General features: G+C 39.4%; 1 protein-coding gene across 1 annotated transcript in view; it reads right to left on the bottom strand.

Moving 5' to 3' along the window:
- Positions 1-11,325: 11,325 nt before the first annotated feature.
- LOC133978871 (thrombospondin type-1 domain-containing protein 4-like) overlaps positions 11,326-20,286 on the bottom strand; it is a 37,747-nt gene continuing 28,786 nt past the window's right edge. Inside the window, 11 exon segments of the mRNA XM_062417214.1 lie at positions 11,326-11,468; positions 11,765-11,909; positions 12,198-12,377; positions 12,556-12,729; positions 13,198-13,371; positions 14,451-14,655; positions 14,996-15,125; positions 15,247-15,444; positions 15,622-15,718; positions 15,940-16,115; positions 18,809-19,013. Of these exon segments, the coding sequence (XP_062273198.1) occupies positions 11,326-11,468; positions 11,765-11,909; positions 12,198-12,377; positions 12,556-12,729; positions 13,198-13,371; positions 14,451-14,655; positions 14,996-15,125; positions 15,247-15,444; positions 15,622-15,718; positions 15,940-16,115; positions 18,809-19,013 (1,827 nt within the window).

Below are 20,286 nucleotides of genomic sequence, written 5' to 3'. Positions count from 1 at the left end.
GGGTGAAAACCAAAGACAGAGTGATGCTGCAAGGAGGAGAGCAGCAGCAGAGGTACTGCACAGCCACAGACCTCCTATTCAAACAGGTAGGACTTCAGTTGATTTTGGAAGCAAGTGCAGTTGTGAGTCTGCTGTGGGAGAAGCAACACATTTAGCAAGAATATGCTTTTATTCATCCATGTATCTATTAGTAACCCTGAAGTGGTGTCAGGCCAGCAGCGACTTTAAGATCCTTCAGATTAAATAAAAGTAGAGACAGTAAAATAACTATTAAGACAGAACTGCACTAAGGTAAATCAAGAATAAATAAAAACAGATAAAGGCAAATATGTGCACACATGAATACAAATCTATACAAAAACATAAATATACATGTAGAAGCATAAACACACATACAAAACATTGGTACATTGTTACCGATCTCTAAAGGAATTGCATTCCAGCGTTTGAGAGCCCTGACAGCAAAAGCTCAAAGTTGAGGATAATTTTAATGCATCCAATCTTTGATCTCAGTTTTGGTCATCTAGGGTGCTTGATGTATATCTGGGTATCATCTGCATAGCAGTGATAAGACACATTATGTCTTAGCATATAGTGATAAAGGACAGGACCCTGAATGGAACCTTGTGGCACCCCTGAAGTAATATAAGCAGAGGAAGATGAGGAACTACCAAGCAGTACTGCGAATATTCTTTTAGAAAGACCGCATTTAAACCAGTAGTCAAGCAGGACCTGATATACCAACCCAATCAAACTAATGTTTTAAATGAAGTTCATGATCTATTATATCAAAAGCGGTGCTGAATTCAAGAACAACTAAAATTGAGCAGAGCTCTTAATCTCCTCACTCTGTCACAGCTCCTTCCTGCTTCATACTTTCTTCTAGCTAACTATTATAATATCCCTCACTAATGCCCTGGTTGATTATTTCACTTCTGTAGGAGTCTTTTTTCTACCGATTTTTAATTTTTCTGGGGGTTCTTTCTGTTTGCTTCATCAGCTTCCAGATGAACAAAACTCTTTTACAACCAGTCATTTTGGAATGGTAATTGATTAAATAAATGCATAATAAATATAATTGGGAAAGCCCACTTAAGACTAGAATAAAGATTGCAGTGACCTCCGTAGTGGCCTTAACATTTCTTCAGTCAAATTCTCACAAGCCTTGGCATTCACAGCTGCCCAGTCAGGTAATTGTGTGTCTGCAATCAGAAGCAGGGATTTTAATTTGGATTTTTTTCCTCTAAGTGTTGGAAGCCACTGTACACAGATGTAATGGACTTCATGCATGCCAGGTTGTCCTTGGCATTACAATTGGCACCCTCCAGATGAATTGACATTTTGTGAAATAAGGAAGAAATCTTTTCAGGCAGGCACACCTCCTGGGAAGAAAGACTTGGTCTCTAGGCTTCCTTGCATGGCTCTTTATTAATGGTCTGTTTATTTTGTTATAGATTTGGGTCTATTATTATAGAAATCCTGAATACTATCGGCAATTTAGGGTGCAACATCTGCTACTCCAAAAAACATAAGAGTGATGACAAAGATCAATAAGTAAAAGTGAATGTATGGTAGTGTAATGACAGAGCTGGTGTCTCACTTCTTGTTTCTATCTGTTCCTGTAGCTGCCTCCTGGAGACAGATATGGAGTTGGAGGTCCTGCACTACATCTGCCAGGGTAACAATTGAGGAAGGTATTAGAGAAACAAAAAAACAGTTAGAGCATTAAATCAGTCACCCAAAATACCCATCACTGAGTTCATAACTCACATAAATAATTCAACATATTAAGATTAAAGCTGTATGAATGATATCAATTATAACTTAATACAGGATCTTTCTACCAATTAACAAAGATCAACAATCAACAAAATCAACAAAAAGCTGTACCAATAAAGTATTGATTTATATTTTCAAAAAATTTCACATTTTGGTCTTTTTCCACTCATTACGCGTCCTAGAGGTGTACAGTAGAAACAGACAATCAGTCTTTCCAATGTTTTTAACCCTTTGTGCGCCATTGTGATAAGTCCTCCAGTTTTGTAATATAAAAGGGTAAGATAGGGGAGGTTGAGAAGCTTAAAAAACAGCAAGAAAGTTTTCCATCTCCATGGTCCAATAATTTCTCAAACTGCTTTCTAGTTAATTGATACTATACAGACTACTGTACATATAAAATATGGGCCTTACTTTAAATGCCTGTGTCCCATGTGGCATTTGATTTCACAAACTGTTATATGTCTTGTGTCTGACAGGAGCCTCATGTGTAACATGTACAGCGGGTCAAGTATTTCGAGCTGTTGCACCATCCTCAAAAAAAAAAAAGAAAAAAAAAAAGAGTATGATTTTAAATGTTCCAACTTTGGCGCCATCTGGTGGTAATTTAACCACATGAATATCCCATGAAAAGTATCATACTTTGAGTATATAGTGAACATTCTTTCAAATGACTACGTTTGGATGTTGTTTTCTGTTGATAGATCCCATTCTAAACATGTATTGCATAATAAATACTCGATATCCCTTTTCTATGTAGGTCATAAAGCATGTGAAACCTGTACAGAAAGAAGTATAGTCCACGTGCTTTGCCTCCGCTGCGTGAGAGGAACCGGGAAACATGGGCTTGTCACCCCACACAGCACCGTGATGCTATTGAGATCTATAGAAGTGTTTGATAACTGAGTAGAGAATTAATTCTTTAAAAGCATTCAGGAAGAAGGCAGTGAAAGCCCTTCAGCTATTAAGTGTTTTCTCTGATCTCTGCTGAGCTGAAATTGTTTAGTTTCCTTTCTCTTACTAGGGTTTTTCTTTGAAGGAGTGCTTTTCCCCTCCTTGCAGCCTGTTCCAGCACTACTGCAAAACTAATTTCACACTATCTGTGAAACGCAGTAGCGTGTGGTGGTGTTTCAGTTAGGGCCAGCACCAAAATCCAACCCCCCCCCCCCCCCCCCCCCCCAAAAAAAAGAAAGTAGTGTATGCCGATACATCCAACAGAGCAGCCGCACACATTCAGGCCTATGTCCTACAATACATACACATTGCGAAACCAATGTAACCCACTAATATGCAACAGTAATCGACACCAACATGACAGCTGATCAACATCCGCAACGCATCAAGACACCACTGTGCAGCATCGCCATCAGATCATCTTCCCTTAGGTCACTGCCCACTTTACAATGCACATACCATGTGACACAACATCAAAAACAGCACATACTGCCCGACTGCTCTGCACCCTTAGAGGAAACTTCTAATTTTTCAAAAATAAAATCAATTTCTATAACAGACACAAACATGCTCCAAAAACGGTTCTAAATTTACTTCACAAAAAGGGAGAGAGAGAGAGAGAGAGAGAGAGAGAGAGAGAGAGAGAGAGAGAGAGAGAGAGAGAGAGAGAGAGAGAGAGAGAGAGAGAGAGAGAGAGAGATATTAGCCCAACAGCACCGCCAATCTGGTCCAGAGAATTTTTTTTTTTTTTAAATAGCACTCACCGATTACTTGTAGATGAAATCCACCCTGCGATCCTTCATGATGAAAAAGGCACCCGAAGCAGGTCCGCAATCATATCTTTATCTACCGATCTTGCTGTTAAATCAACCACCATCACCTTTCCAGAATAACAGACAGTGCATCATCACGCACCTGCCCATGGGCCAATCAGCCAAGCTCATTTGAATGACGACGCCCAGGCCATCACTAGAAACTTTGCTTGACTTAGGGCGTTCTGTCAATAACACATCAACATTTGATTGGCTTATGATACGGTCACTCAACGTTACGCACCCAATAGCAGCGTCCAGTTCGATCAGAGGCTAGCAATGCAACTACTGCTGGCCCCAGCAGAGGAAAGGAGCTGTGATGCGTTTATAGGATATAGGAGATTTGAGCTCCACAAAATATAACCATTCGTTTTCTGGATAAAGTTGCATACTGAACAAGTAATTGACTCCAGATACATTTCAGAATGACCTTTTAATTATGGAAAAAACTGAAAAAATACATTTTTGACAGGGCTTGGTGAAACGCAAGGGTTTTAGCTGTCAGCCAACAGCATCATTATGGATGAAGATTTTTGAGACATTTTTATCAATCATGCTTGCCTTTTGTGTCGAAGCCAGGTAATGTGTAATGATAGTTATCAGTAGACACTTGTATCTAAAGCTGTCACCAGATGTTGCACCAGATGTTCAGTATTCTCCTCCTTAGGCAGGTGTTAATTAATGTTTGCAATCTGTTTATTTGAAATGAAATTCAGGCACTGTGCATTTAATGACCTATAAGAAGAGCAAGGCAGTACACTGTCTTTGAATGTATCCTGCTGAATTTTTTTAATTTTTTTACATGCAACAAAAACTGCAACAAGTGAGAGCAGTTTGTAGCAACCCAGGGATAGAGACCAGAGCAGAGAATTAACATGCAAAGCAAACACAAATCCAAAACAATATTCTGCCATGTGACATAGACATTGAAACTATAGTGAAAGGTGTAATATTTCAACAGATCATTTCACTGTCTATTTGTACTGAGAACTGTGCCAACATGCAGACAAAATGGGCGAGAACCAGACTCTAGATGATGTGCCACAGCATCCATGCATGAGACATGCGGGCAGGCTGTGTGGCTGCTCTGTTAACGTGGGTGCCGAAATATTCACATAGCCTCCTACTTTGTATAACTGTATATTACACAGTTTATGTGCAAGTACATTAAACTACATATATAGGTCAGTATGACAGTTGTAGATTACTTTTTTTTTTTTTTTTAAATAAATACGTGATGATGGAAATTAGTTCAACCCCACTGTATAACTAAACTGTACTTCAAATTCTTCTGCCCTCATAAATTTATTATCAGCACAGAGGTGTTTTGCATCTTTTAAAAAAAAATTCTTATTGTTATTGCTGATATAAAATCCAAACTGGAATAAAGAGTTTGACCTTTTCAAAAGCCTTAAAACAATCAACATGTATTAAATTCTCAACTTTGGCAGTACCGGTACATGCTTTTTTTTCTTTTCTTTTTTGAATTACTATTGCTTGGATCTTGTATCATGTTTTCTTTGTATGCACCTCTTCAAAAGCTCCCACTTTGTATTGTTTCCTGTCCGTACAAACTAATTGCCAGAAAACATCTGTACATTCTGTTTAAGCTGTACAAAGGTTTAGCCTTTGAACAAAATATGTTAGTTATTTGATTTAATAATACTTTTCATAATCATGGTAGTATTGATTAACTTCTGTTTGTCATGAACAAGTATTTTTCAGTTGAAAGTGTAAAGTGGACTGACATGTACCACCTGACTGACTGGGTTCACCTTGAGGAGCTGGTGATAATCTGCATCCTGAATGACAGTTTGGAGGACATGTCGAAGGTCAACAAGGCTCCTTCATGCCTCACGACCTGGGACACCTGCTGGGCAGAGATGTGCACAATGTGGTAGACTACCTTATGGTGAGAACAATGTACTTAAATTCTGAAGTTTCCTGCAAGAACAAAACAAGTTCCTGTTTCTGTTATCAATGATAAAGAGATATTTGGTGCAGAAGCCAAACAAAAAGAAGCCAAGCTACACAAAGTTCAGGATGAGGACAGTGGAGAGGGGAAGGTGAAATGTTGCCTGAACTCTAACCACAGATGATTTCAGGTTGTGGGGGGGGATGATGAAAAGCACAGTCAACTCACAGTAGCTCCAGCTGAGGTGCTGGCTGCTCGTCAGCAGAAGGTGTCAGTATATGAAGTATGTCACTGAATATGATTAAGATGCTTAGTCACTTCTCTGTGGATATACATGTAAATTTTAAAAATCGTTGTTTCTGGCTGGTGCCACTAACAATAAGATCTACAGGAGATGGCAAAATGTATTTTATCAGTTTAAACATTTCAGTCACATCTTAACATTTCACTTAACCCAGTTAAGAAGTAAGAACAGTTCAAATCTATTACTTTTGGAGGATGGTGAGTTCGCACCATGGAGGAGATCAAAGCATTCATATACGACTCTGTAAAATCATTGAGACCTGTCACCAGCAGTAAGAAAAGCCGAATGACTACCCTCAGACAGACACTTGTAGGCAACCTTGCTATTTCACTTGACTAACTTTACACAAGGTTCATTTACCAGCTTCCTCTGGAGCTTTCAACCACTTATCCAAAAGTGTTAATTTTGACCCTCCGTATCACATGAATTAAAGACATCACTATTTACCCACAATATGATGTGAAACTGCATCAGTTTAGGAATGAGACAAGAAAAATATTCTGTAATGTATACAAATAATTCTCAAAAACAGTCCTCACAAAGATAAATTGTTTAACACTTAAACATCTAAAATACAGATAACAGATGTTTTATTAGTTGCAGCTGTATGTTGAATACTGATGGATTCTAGTATTTTTACTCAATTCTTTATCTTGTTTGGTTTTGTTTTGGACATTCAAGAGTCAAGCCATCATGCTGGAACAATCAAAAATGGATGTAAACTTGAGTCATCTTGAACTTTTCTTCCAGCTGTGCTTCTTGCAATTTCAAATAGAGTCAGTTTTTCCAATATATAGATGTCTTTCTTTCCATTAAGTAGATACCTTTTCCACCAGTTATGAACAATATTTTGACCAGATACCGATCCCTTATTTATACATTTACTTCATCAAAATTACACAAATAGAGTACCATCTAGGTCATAGGGATATCATATCCTAGTATCTTTTGCAAAATGTTTCTAAAACTCCAAAATATACAAGTGGTCTCCATTTAATACTCCACATTCTCTCCAGCATGGTAGATTTATGTTTAAATGTTTGCTCTTGACCTTGGACGTGATACATTTTTTTTAAAAGGATCATACTTTTCCAAGAGAATTCCCTCCATATCCATGAATTGGTGGATGTTGGATGTATTTTCCACATGTTTTACCAATCATCACCTGAAATTTTTTTGTCAAAGGCTGATTCCCATTTGTCTTTTATATAGTTAGTTAAATACTTATTTGTCGTCAATTTCTGATATAGTGTGGATATAATCCTTTTTTTTTCTTTGTAAAAACTGGTTAAAATTTGGATGGCGCTATTCACTTCCACAGAGGTTTATTCTTATTTCCTTCTTAAAATAGTCCCTTAGTTGCAGGTACCTATAGAATTCATGCTTACCCAAATCATATTTATCTTGTGTATTCTGGAAACTCTCCAGCTCTCTGTCCTTCTCTAAAGTGCAACATGCTGTGAATCCCATGGTTACCCATAGTCTGAACCATTTATCATACCCTGTCGGTTTAAAATTACTATCAAATGATACCCATTTAGCAAATTTGTATCTTCATTTATCCTGTAATTTTTTTTATTATTCTGACTCACAATTCCAGAGTAAACCGTGTAATTGAGTCCATATTATTCTTAGTTTTCTTGTATGCTCTTCATCTCCAGTACTATTCTGGATCGGATATTCTCCTCATATAACTCTTTTTCCATTTCCTTCCACTTTGCTGTGTAATCTAGTTTCCACCAACATACAGTATATCTTAAATGGACAGCATAAAAGTATTCTTTCAGTTTTGGGACACTCATACCTCATATCTTTTGTTAGCTGGAGAGGTTCATACCTAACTATACTTTTTGTCTCCCCAGATAAACCTTAGTCTTATCCTGTCCCTTGTCACTAGTTGAGTTTGAGGGACTTCTATAGATAGGGACTGGAATAAATAAAGAAGCATAGGTAGCACATTTATTTCAATGGTCTCAATTCTGGAGTTAAAATCTAGCGGTAGAGTAGACCATCTGTCAGTGTCTTTTTTTATCTCTTGATTTATCTTGTTATAGTTTGTTTTGTATAGTTTAGATAGTGATGGTAACCACCAGACATGGTTGTGTATTTAATTCCTTGTAGAATCCCTGAAAGATTTTCTGTGTATCCTCTGGTAAATATATTAACTCACTTGTGAAAGGGTCTCTGATTTTATGTATATTATTGATTACTTGTTTTTTATGTATACATTTTGCTAGCAGTTTAATGGCCCTTGAGCCTGGTTTATAGTAGGTCTGTTTCTTTTTACACTTCTTCTATTTGTATCATTTGTTTTTGTTTTTGCACCCTGATTTGTCACTATACCTTTGGATCATCTATTCTGATAACCCTGCTTCAGTTCCCTTAATATTTCAGTACATTTTCTGTATGTCTCTAATTTAACACTTTTTACATGTACATTCTCTGCTATGAATTTTCCCCTAATGGTGTCCTTAATTTTGTCAGGTTTACTGCTCCATTGTTATTTTCCTCTATGTAGCCTTTCTTTTTTTATTCCTGCTTATACCTTCACCTTTCTTTATTCATTATTCAGTAGTTCCACAGTGAATCTCAATACTATATGTCATATTCTGATGTTTAGGCATATTTGCTAACAGAGTAGAATTTGGTCCAATATATCTGCCTCTCCAAACGTACATTCTTTCATTCTGTGGCTAACACTTACATTCATTAAAAAAAAAAGTATCCTTGAATGGACTTTACGAGCAGCTGAATAATGTGTGAAATCTTTTCTTTTTCGAAAGGGTGTAGGTTTATCCATATATCTATCATCCCCATCTCATCCAGTGACATATTTATGAATCTTGTTAACTGCATTTTGGTTCTTTTGAGACTCATTGTGACCACAATGTGATTCATAATAATGTTTAGTCCCTCCCAACTCCCCCCACCCACAAAATTAAGGTTCCCTCTGTTTTTACAGCTGTGACATCAAAATATATGTATTGCTTCCTGGGGATGCATATATATTTATCAGCGTTATTGGCTCATTTTCTAATCATCCCTTTACTATACCTTTCTTCTTTATCTTTAAATTCCTTTTCATAATTGAATTGGGTCCTATTTGACATTAAAGTTACAACTCCTCTTCTGCGTCCCTCTTTATGTGAACAGTAATATAAATTCCTCTAGCCATACCTCTTTAGTTTTCCATGTTCTAACTGGGATAAATGGGTCCCTTGGAAGAATATGATTTGTGCTTTTTCCTTTTTCAATTTTGTCATAACCCTTTTTTTCTTTTCATTGGCGTGGTTAAGACCATTCACACTCGGCAACATTATCTTTATTGTTAGTCATTTATAATGAAAAGTTATTAACACAACTCAAACCAGATATATAGAGGACTTCCAAATATGGTGTGATCATTAATCCCTACCCAAATCCCTACTAGTGGGTGCAGGGGAAATCCTCGTCTCTGAAGAAAGTCCCTCCCTAGTTTTACAACTACACCCAACTTGTGGGGTTCCTCAAGGTCTAGACTTAATAGCTTGACCCCTCTCAGTCGGTTCTCAATTTATTATATAAACTAAAGAAATATAATATTCTCAATCCATTTTTCTGCATCATAGTTATTTTAATCCAGTTTGTGGGCAAAGTCCCATTTAATGCTTGGCAAATATTCTTTGTTGAAAGGTCTGCCCACTTAAATCTTTTTATCCTATCTTCTCTACCTAATCATGTTGTCTTGGTCTTTAACCATAACCTCTATATTTCCTGATCCACAGTTTTAATGTTTTCCTTAAGCAAAACGTCTTTCCACTGAAAGTCTTTTAGCTTTTCCCTTGCTCTGTGCACTGTATCCCGTCTTCATTCTTTCTCCCTTACTCGCTGCCATTCCTCGCATCCTCCCTTCTGCCACAGGTATGTCCCTATCTGGAAACCTAACGCGCCAGGTAGTTTGTTACACAGAACCATTTGAGAAGTCGTCTTTGGAAACTGGAAAAAGGCAGGCACTTTCAAAAATATGTATATTTTGTGGGTTTATTTTACTAGACTATGCCTTTACTCAGTCCACCATCTACCTGGAAGTCAGTCAATCTTGAACTTTAACAATGATACATATACAGTACTTATGGACCAAAGGTAATTTTATAGTGCTTGAAGGGAATTGATAACAGCCATCACACAAAAACAGTTGAACATTTGAGAGGTACGGTGTGCAGGATGTGTTTTTAGCTGAAAAAACGAGTCTCCGGAAAATGCTGGTTCATAAACAAAGATTTACTTTTAAAATAAACCTGATGCATACCGTACCAGATCAATAGTTTTAAATACTGTGATGATTTTTCTTTACAATCACATATTGATATTTCATGGATAAGCCAATTATTGATGATTGGTGATTTTATCTGGAGCAGGAATTATACAATTGTGGAATGATCATCTCCCACAGAAAAAAAGAAGAAAATATATATACAGTTTATATATATATATGCAGATTGTTTTCAACTCAACAAAAATATGTTAGGGTTTTTCACCATCTGCTTCTACCATCCAGCAGGCTATGGAATGCCTACATTCAGTTTTGAGACTGTGATTGGTGGAGAGGCAGCAAAGGTTTTATCCCCGCAGCCAAAAAGGGGCCACCGGTGGCCGATAAACCAGTGTCCTCCATGGGGAGCTACACAAATAAATAAAGAGGGCTTTTTTTCTCTTCAGTTGCTGGAGGGACTGTCTGAGAACCTTTTAAAAAAACTCAATCATTCATTCTGTCATACATACATATGTACATACATATCACACAGGTTGCATTTACACCTCATGGCTGTGAAGGCAGGAAAAAGGTGGTTTGCCACTGCTCAGGCCATCAAAAAGATCCTATCTGGGCCACAAAGATATTTTCTTTGCGAGTTCATTCATTGCAATGCTGCATAAAGGATACACCATCTGCAACATGGTGGGTTTGATTCAGGTTTTTTTCTAAGGAAAAAAAAAGTTATCTATCACTGTCTTCAGTATGATGAGGTTACATATCTTTGGTCAACAAAGTGGGTGTTAAATAGTTGATAATAGATGAGACAGTATCAACTTCATATGACAGCATGTAAAAATCTGGAGATTGTAGTGTAAAGAACCATATTAGCACATTAGCACGGTCTATACACTGTCCATGTTTAACAATTACAGGAGCTCTCCTCTTCTTATGTAATCCACAAGAGCCATTATATTGTACAGTAGGTGAAAGATGGCTGCAAACTGCTTCCAATGAAAAAAAAAAGAAGTTTTTAAAATCCATTAATTGTTTTGTAGGCTCCTCGGTTTGCTACTGATGTCTCTCACCCTGCCAGGGCTCTGTTAATCCAATGAGTGGATTCCTCCACTATTCTAAGGTATTTCTTTCTCCCAGCGGGTGACTCCAAATGAACCAACAGAAATGTTTCCTCTTTCTTTCCCACCCCAGGCAAACACAACAATTGTCCATTTTAGGTAAGGTCCAGTCTCTCCACTCCTCTGGTTTGTCCAGGAGCCTACAATGGTTACTGAGTCTGGCCCTGCATGGAGCTGAGCAACCCTAGCAGAGAGTGTTAGCTGCGGGCCCGATGGATCGGCTGTCTGTGGGCCACTCGCGAACATGAAGCGCAGCATGTAGTCTTGTAGTAATCGTACACACAGAGGCGAGCCTGGACCACTACATTGCAGTTGAAGTACTTGTCTCTGCAGTTCTCATCTGAAACAAAAACAATGGTCAATTTCATATTTCTAATTCCCCACAAATACTAGATGATCATTAATTTAACCTGACAGCAAACTAATGATAATAGAACCTGGCTAAAAGCATTGCCAACATTCTTGGCTGTACAATGCTGCATGAATTTCTACTCTTGACCAAACTTTGGGGTTCAGGCATTCAGGAATGAGACACAACACTATCCATTTACTCTTCACAATAACAATCCTTATTTTAACCAGTGATACAGGTCAATAATATATAACTTTAGGTTAACACTTTAGGAGATGACTGACCTATGTGAGGTATGCAAGGTTCTGGGTTGCAGTCTTCCTTCTCTGTTAGTTTCATCTTCTCGTCGCAGTCCTCACTGGAAAGCATGTCATCAGACAGGCAGCGCACCTCCCGTATGCGGAAACCTCCTTCACATGTTTTTGAACACTGGAGGAAGGACAGGAGTAAGTGACAGCTATGAACCACAGGTTAATAAAAACTACACCCTCCACTCTTTACTATTTGTCACCTTTTTCTGTCTCTTATCAAATAATTTAAATCCTGGAATGGTCTGTGTTGTTTGCAAATATCTACATAATAACTATTATCACACAGCCATCCACACTACTGCTTCAGCCTTGTTGTGCACAATGCTTGTGGGATGAGTAAGAAGTAGATGCCTTGCTCACGTGCATCTAAACAGAAAGAGGGGAGGGGTTTACATATCTTACTCACAGCACTCCAGTCAGTGTGGTACCACTTTGCTCCACAGGCCTTAAGGTTGCAGCTCTGCTGATTGAGGGGCCGTTCCAGGGAGGAACACTCATATGGTGGCATGACTGTGAATCCTTCCTCTGATTTCATCAGACACACCACCGACCTCTGCTGGCTGCCTGCGCCGCACTCTGCAGAACACTGGCTCACATACAAAAATAGCATAAACCATATGGATTTAATTACACACTGAAAAATATAAAGAGTGAAAAAACTGTCATGTGACATATCAATTTAAAGTCACTGTCAAACCCCTGGTACTCAGCTGCTCCAGACAACTTCCCCTTAAGCCCACTGTGACCTTCTGTCATCCTCATACCTGGTTCCAGGGGCCTGTGTACCACTCAATGCGATTCTCACAGGGGCCGTTGTTGCAGACCTGAGAGTCTGCAGGCCGCTCGCTGCCACACCCCTCCAGAGGAAGGCTACCGATGTGGTTGGTCAGGCAGAGGATTCCTCGGGTCCGTACACCCATCCCACACTCAGCAGAGCACTATGGAGTAAACACTCATTTAAAAAATACTTAAATACTGGTACCTGATTCAATTAGGATGTATAAAAGAAACTGATTCCACATCCTCTCTGAGTCACTCTCTTATTTATGTTACCTTCTGTATCTAACCATTCTAATATTCTCTATCTTAAACTTCTTATTTGATCTTATTCTAATTTACTCATTTCATTCACTCAGATGATGTTTCTAGATGATCATTCAACAGTACAAATAAGGGCATCAAGATTACTGGCTAGATTATGCATATGCATGCACATACACATATGCATACAGTATGTGTATGCAGGAATTACCAATCTTTGCTGTCTTTCTAGCAGTCAAAATCTCAAAAGATCTATATATTATCTGGTTATCAATTACAGCTGATTGATACATGAGGATATACCTATACAATGATCATCAGTGGAAGTTACTATGTCTCCCATTGACTGTGGCTGTAACACCTACCCTATTGCCCCACTCAGTGTAGAACCAGCTCTTCGCACAGGGTCCCATGTCACAGTTCTCTATGTCGATGGGCCGCAGATTCATGTTGCACTCCTCATCAAGAACAACGTCACCCACATTGCTGACACAGTGAACATCCCGTGACCTTTGACCCAGCCCACATGGCACCGTGCACTACAGGGACACAGACCACATGGTTAAAATTGAACTGTGAATGAAGCTAGAAAGACTGGATTGCTTGTTTATGCTTTATATATGTGTGACTTTATTTAGTGCACCAGTGTATCTCTATAAGAACTGGACTTTCCCTTTGTGTTCTGCTTCCTGCCATGTGCATTGTACTGTACGTCATTTTTATGTTCCCATGTACCTTCCAAAAGGAAATAACATGTGCACTCCCCCACAGTAGTATTCCTGAATGCTCACTCTGTTAACCAATTTCATACTTCAAATATGAATCATGAAAGTAAAATCAAGCCAAAAAATACTCAAGCAACCTCCACCAAATGCTAGAATCACAAATACTGAAATAATAAACATTTTGGGAAATAAGTTTGTTTGCTTTTCTGCCAAGAATTAGATGAGAAGATTAATATGGTGAATATGAAACTACCATAAGCAGCCAGTTAGCTTAGTTTAGCATAAAAACTGAAAACAGCTTCTCAACAACCAGCACCTGTTAAGCTCATTAACAGGTAAGCAAGCAATTTAACACAGATTTACAAGTAATTTGCGGTATTGGGCTGGAATATTTCTTGGCTGGGACCAGTATCTTCCTTGAGTTTCTGCTGGTTGCCTGGCAACTGGTTCCTGCCACAGAGTAGTTTAGCACATAACCCTCTGTGAAAAAAGTTTTGTTTTTACACTTCATTTTTTCTCCGGATTAAACCCATGAGGCATAAAGTGTTAATTAGTGAGACTAAAGGTGCTGGTATGTGGGTTTTGTTACCTCTGGACAGAGCAAGGCTTGTTGTTTCCCCTGATTCCAGTCCTTATACAAAGCTAAGCATCCAGCTGTTGGCTCTGACTACACCATACAGATGTGAGAGTGCGTCTTCTCATCTAACTCTCTGATAAAAAGCAAATAAGCGCTTTTACCCTAAATGTTGAGCTTTAACAAAATGAAAACATTATGGTACTGAAGTCAGGAATTAATACATGTTTTATCTCGTTAAAGGAGATGTTGTACACTAACTGCAGGGACAGATCAGATAAGTGATTAAGTCATATTGTGACTGACAGCTGCCACTCACTGCGGTCCACTCGGAGCGGATCTGCCACTCACTGCAGATCTTCAGCTGGCAGGTACTGGCGGTTTCGGGCCGCTCCAGGTGTTGGCAGCGACTTGTGTGAACATTGAGGGTGCGGTTAGCATAAACCTGGCGACACAGTACCTGCCGGTGCTGCATCCCCAGGCCACAGGTCTTACTGCATTCTGACCACTCTCCAATATCCCAGCTGCGCAGGAGGAAATCACAAGAGCATGTTATTAGGAAGATATAGTATACTAGACACACGCTGTTGTTTATGACCCTTCAACAGCATTGCTGCTGTTTTTGAAACTGAAGCCAGATGCTGTCATTTGACACTGATGTTAAAATGTACATAGCATGAGAATCAACTTCTCAGTGGCATCACATTTGTCATCTCATTATCAAATATGATGCACATTCACAACTTTGTAAAACTGTATAATCATCATAAAATTAGTGTGCCCTCTATTGGTTCAACACTGAACAGAACGTTTTTTTAAATTCAGAAGTGTGCACTAGTGTGAGAACAGAGTGTTGTCTCTCACAATGCCGGGCAGGGCTGCAGGTTGCAGGGCTCTTCCTGTGGAGTTGGTCTGCTGCTGCTGTCACACAAAGTGTCTGAAACCTGGACATGGTTCAGGCGGTGGACGCAATGAAAGATGGAGTGTCTGAAACCTAAAAAGCACACAGAGAAGTAAGGTACTGCAAGCATTTCAAGCTTACTTCCCTTTTATATTAATTGTCTGCAGTTTGAAAAATAAAACATAAATTCATAACATAAACTGCGTTGTCTAACCTTTACCACAGGAGGCGCTGCACTCTGTAGCACCAGCCAGTTTCCAGTTGTACTCTCTCTCACGTCTGGGTGGCTCTACGACAGGTACCTGGTTGTCGGGGAGAGGAGGAGGGTACCTCCCCTCACCTGCTGGGTTGTAGTTTTCCTGGTGAGGATTGCTGTGATGGTCGGACCCACTCTGTCCATTCACAGCATTCCCTAAGATACGGACATGAGAGTTTAAGACAGACTAATAAGCATACTAATAGATTGGTGTCACAGTGATGTCAGATATTTCATGCACATGGACGTTTCGAGGAGAATATATGGATGTATCAAGCGATCAGACAAAGTTATGGAAATGAACTGCGAGGGTAGAAAGTGGGTCTTATGTACCTTCTGGTCTGTGGTTTGGTTGCTGAGGGTTGACTGGTTTCTCAGAAGGCAGAATGTACTCATAGTGAACACCAGGGTTTGGCTGCTGGAAGATCATCTGAGGTAAAGTAGACGAGACTCAGTCAATAAATCCTAAAATAACAATCTTCACATTGAAATATTTGAAGAGTGCTCTTCCAAAATGGAAAACATCTACTTTGAAAATTGAGATACCATGACAAGTCCATTTTTCTCAGGTTGAACTTGTGTTTTTCATTATGAATTAAAGAGGAGTAACTATTGTATTAATCTGGAGGTCTGAGCTGATTGGTTACTTACAAAAACATCCAGGATCTCATTGGTGGGCCCATCAGCATGTAAGGATTCCCCGGCTGTACTACGGATTTCATTGGGCCTGCGGTAGGTGAACATGGTCCCCCCTCCCTCATACTTCCCTGGCCGGTCAATAGCCCAGTTTCCATTAATGATGGATCGCCCCGATCGGCTTCGGAGAGCTGGAAGGGACAGAGAGAATAACCACAAAATCACCACTGACAGCCCTGAATTCTAACAAAAAGGAAAATTCTTCCACAATCTCCTCCACATAATTATTGTTTAATGTAAAAAACATTTAGTTTTAATGAGAATTGTAGTGTAAAACAGAGCTCTGACTAACTTTCTCCACCCAACAACATAGTAATAGCTAACTGAATAAATGCCATCGCGAGCAGTTTTAAAGCAGTTTTTTATAAACGTGACAATCTGTTAGTGCTGGCAAATCTTTCATGCAAATCCTGTAACAAAATCTTGCAAGATGTTTTCCACTGATTTCATGGATTAAGTACAAAAAGGCATTAGAAAAGCATTAGAAGTGTAACATAAGACAGGCTTGTAAAGGAGTGTTTGGACAACTAAAAGCACATTAGAGATGCACAACACAGAACAGAGGCCAACTGAGGGAAATCAAGGACGTGGTGAGGATACAGTTGGCGGATCTAGACACATTCCTGCTCTTGTGTCCTGTTCTTACTTGAATTTCAAAACCTATAAATCCATTTTGGGAAGAAAAAAAAATATTGGCACCTGGAATTTGTCAATGTCAATTCAAAAATTATATTTGATGATGACTCCTGTTTTCAAAAGCAAACAAATGGTCGCTTTACTTCCAGGCTGTGAAGTATATTTATACATTGTTTGAATTACTCTTATTTTGGAACAAACTGTTTATTTTTTTATGTGAAAAAAATGTCTGTTGCTATTAAAGTGTTGTCCAACACTGGTAACATTACAAAACTTGAGAGAGAGTGTTGTGTGTGTGTGTGTGTGTGTGTGTGTGTGTGTGTGTGTGTGTGTGTGTGTGTGTGTGTGTGTGTGTGTGTGTGTGTGTGTGTGTGTGTATGTGTGTGTTTGGATGTGTGAGAGCAAGCAAGGGAATGTTGTTTATTTAAATGTAAATGTGTATGTGAAAGCATGTGTGTGGCTGTACATAACCCTCAGTTCAAATCTAAGAAAGCAGAGCATACCGAGTAGTTGGGATTTGAAAGGTAGCAGCTGAATTCCTAGTTTTTTTATGGAGTGGTGAAATTCCTCACCTTAATTAAAAAGAATGGTGAGGCTTGAGGGGTAAGATCCTCTAATGAAAGCATGTTTATGCACTTCAGGGGAAGCGGCTGCGGGGGCAATCAAGTCGTTCCCCTTCTTTCTCCGAACCTACTGCTGAGTTGGGGCATGGCTCTCATTAAACAATGTCTGACATTCCAACAGTCATTTTGAAAATAGCCCACTTCTATGTCCCATTGCTCAAGCTCTATCAAGACATCATTTATCTATGTAGTGAATTTTACTCAATGGCTCCAGTGAAAGGCTGCGAGCTGGAGAAATCTGAAAAAGTGATGCTGCTGCTACCAGGTTAAATTGCCTTTTAATCATACAATTCTAATTAATCATACAAGCAGCTGCTGCCTACATCTGGGTAGACAGCTGAAACAAGTAGAATCAATGTGTCAAATGTCATCGTATCAAATGACAAATATTTTTTTACATTCCTGTCATGACCTTCCATAAACTTTTTTTCATTGGTATTGTGCATTTAATCTGAAACATGATACTATGTGTGGTGAGATTCCCATTTCTTGTGCGTGTTTTGCTAGCTGGAAAGATGGCAGATCTTAAATGGGGATTAAACAGATTGAAACTGAAGAAACTATAAAACCTGGACGGAAACTGAAACAGCTTCAATAAGAAGCAAGTACTCCAATCAACAAACACTAAAAGGTCTTTTATTTTATGGGCTAACCAAGAAAAGTAACCACAATTTTCCGCCCCAGAGCACCAAATAGAAGGAGGATACTGATCAATACCAGTGCCTTCTGGACTGTATTCTGTTATGCAATAAAAACTCTCACTTTTAAGAGCCTCTGGATCTCCTTCCATTTTCAAGCCCGTCTAACTGCCAAGACTCTTTCGCAACACAGGCTTAAAAATCATATTCTCAAGCAAGCAGACACCAAATTAGTAGTACAACACGTTTTTGATATACTGAAATGCTTATCTACTTTATTAACTGTTAAGAAACCATTTCTAGTCTTTCCCAAAGTGTAGTTCAGTCAGCCAGCTCAAATGAAATGGATTATTATGTGAATGCAGAATATGTACATTAATATTTGGTGTGTAGGTTCTGACCTCATCGCTCCACAGAAGAAAACGCTCAGTACAGCAGGGATTGGGAGTGACAGTAATAACTTTCCATACAGGGAGAATGTGGGATTTTTTTGAACAGCAGAAGGTGAAGCAGCGAGTGACGGCATATCTTTCAGATAAGTGGTGTGGAAGCAGGCATGACCGAGAGAGTACAACACTGAGAGCATAGTACACCTGCATAAGACTTTGTTGGATATACTGTATGTTGCAGTGAGAATGGTATGCCGTGTGAGTGTAGCGGCAGGCTCGAGTCGACTGACTAGCTTTCAGTTTTCAGTCCCAGTCAAATGGTGAACCTGCTTTTGTGTTTTTGTCAAATTCATTCATATGTAAAATAGAAGCTAGAATAAAAACATCAGATCAGTTGTGAGCAAGAAGGATGAAGACTTCTGCTATAATTAACTACGGTTTCTCTGTTGTGAAACTAGAAACATGTCTGCACACTTTGTAAAATGCTGCTGTACAGTATCAGTATCAGTGATTACAATGTTGTATTTTCTTTCCCCACCTAGGTAGTTTCGGCTCTTCACCATCTCTGTGACGTTGATCATGGTGGCTCCCTCTGGGATCTCCACTATCTTGTGGTAGCCGATCATGGACAGACTGTGTTTGAAGACTCCGGAGACCATCCTGCAGGTTGTGTTGTCGCCTCCACACACGCCACACTTGTCCATCACCTTTCCTGATCCAAGATACTCATCGCAGCCTAGACTCTGTGAGACAGTAGACACCACAGAGTTTCAATGAGGAAGCGTGGAGTGACAAGCATTACAAAACGAAACAGCTGTAGCTTAAGTATCAAAGTGTGTAATAAAAGTCTTTAAAATGTGAAATAGTCGTTTAAAGTTTACTGGTGTGGAAGCACATGGACCACGCTTAGACAAAGTAACATATTAGCTATAAAAAAGAGTTTACAAAGCTGGTCCAAGTTGCTCACATTATTAACTACAATAATAGAATAACTAATTAGCGGGGATATTGTTACTTTCCAGAGGGCATCATTTTGGTGTGACTGTCTTTGAACCGAGCCCAGAATTTCCTTCTTAATTCCCCAGGGTGTGAGTTTTCTGTGTCACATTGGTGGTAATAAATTACAGGAAACCTGGGCACGGTAAATATAGAACAGTTAACATCAGCAGTCCATAAATTCACTCAAACCAGCAGTAAAAGCAACTCGCTGTGCAAACAGGTGGCGCAGGAGCCAAAAGTGGTCCCAGTGAGCTGCCGTACACTCCAAAACACCAGGTTGTGGATACTGTAGTGCCAAATGGACCAAATCAACAGAATGGTCATCACTGGGAGGGAAGGACACAACCCACAAATCTTTCTGTGACTGGACAGCAGCCAATCGACAGGCCTTCTAGACAGTTTGTAACTCTCACAAGACTTCTATGTGGATTCCCTGGTTGCAAACATTTTTCCCTTTATTAATGTGTGCACTGGGTCCTCACATTAATAAAAAGCATGTTCAATATGGTAACTCCCTTAACAACACTGGGCTTTACATGTGGTTGTGAGGTGCCAAATCGAAGTCTGAAGACGTATGAAGAAAACAAATTTACAAGAAGTGTCTAATAAGTCATAAAAAGTGTGGTCCTCTCCAGGGGTTTAGCTGAGCTAGAGCAGCAGTAAGTCAGCTGCAAGCCAATGGAGTCAGATGGGGAGAGGAATAAGAGGATAAAGAAGTGTACAAGGTAAAGAGAAAAGGGGGGTAGAGAGATGTATAGCAGGGGAGATGGTGGTCAGGGGTGGACTGAGGCAGTTGGGGTGAAATCAAGAGTCTGGCTCTCTCCCATCCGTAGCAGTTTAATCTGTTCAGGGCCAAAACACCACGTGGGCCAAAACAAACATGAAGTGCCTCCTTCCATACAGGAAATAAGCCATGAGAGGAAAAAGACAGCGAACTGAGAAAAAAAAAAAGTTACTGCCAAACGCTTCTGTGGTCAGTGTGGAATTATGCCACAGTACAGCATGGAGCTGGACGAA

This window comes from Scomber scombrus, chromosome 1, assembly GCF_963691925.1.
Source record: "Scomber scombrus chromosome 1, fScoSco1.1, whole genome shotgun sequence".
Lineage (NCBI taxonomy): Eukaryota > Metazoa > Chordata > Actinopteri > Scombriformes > Scombridae > Scomber > Scomber scombrus.
The sequence above is the reverse complement of the archived record's forward strand: the minus strand, read 5'-3'. Positions and strand labels throughout refer to the sequence as shown.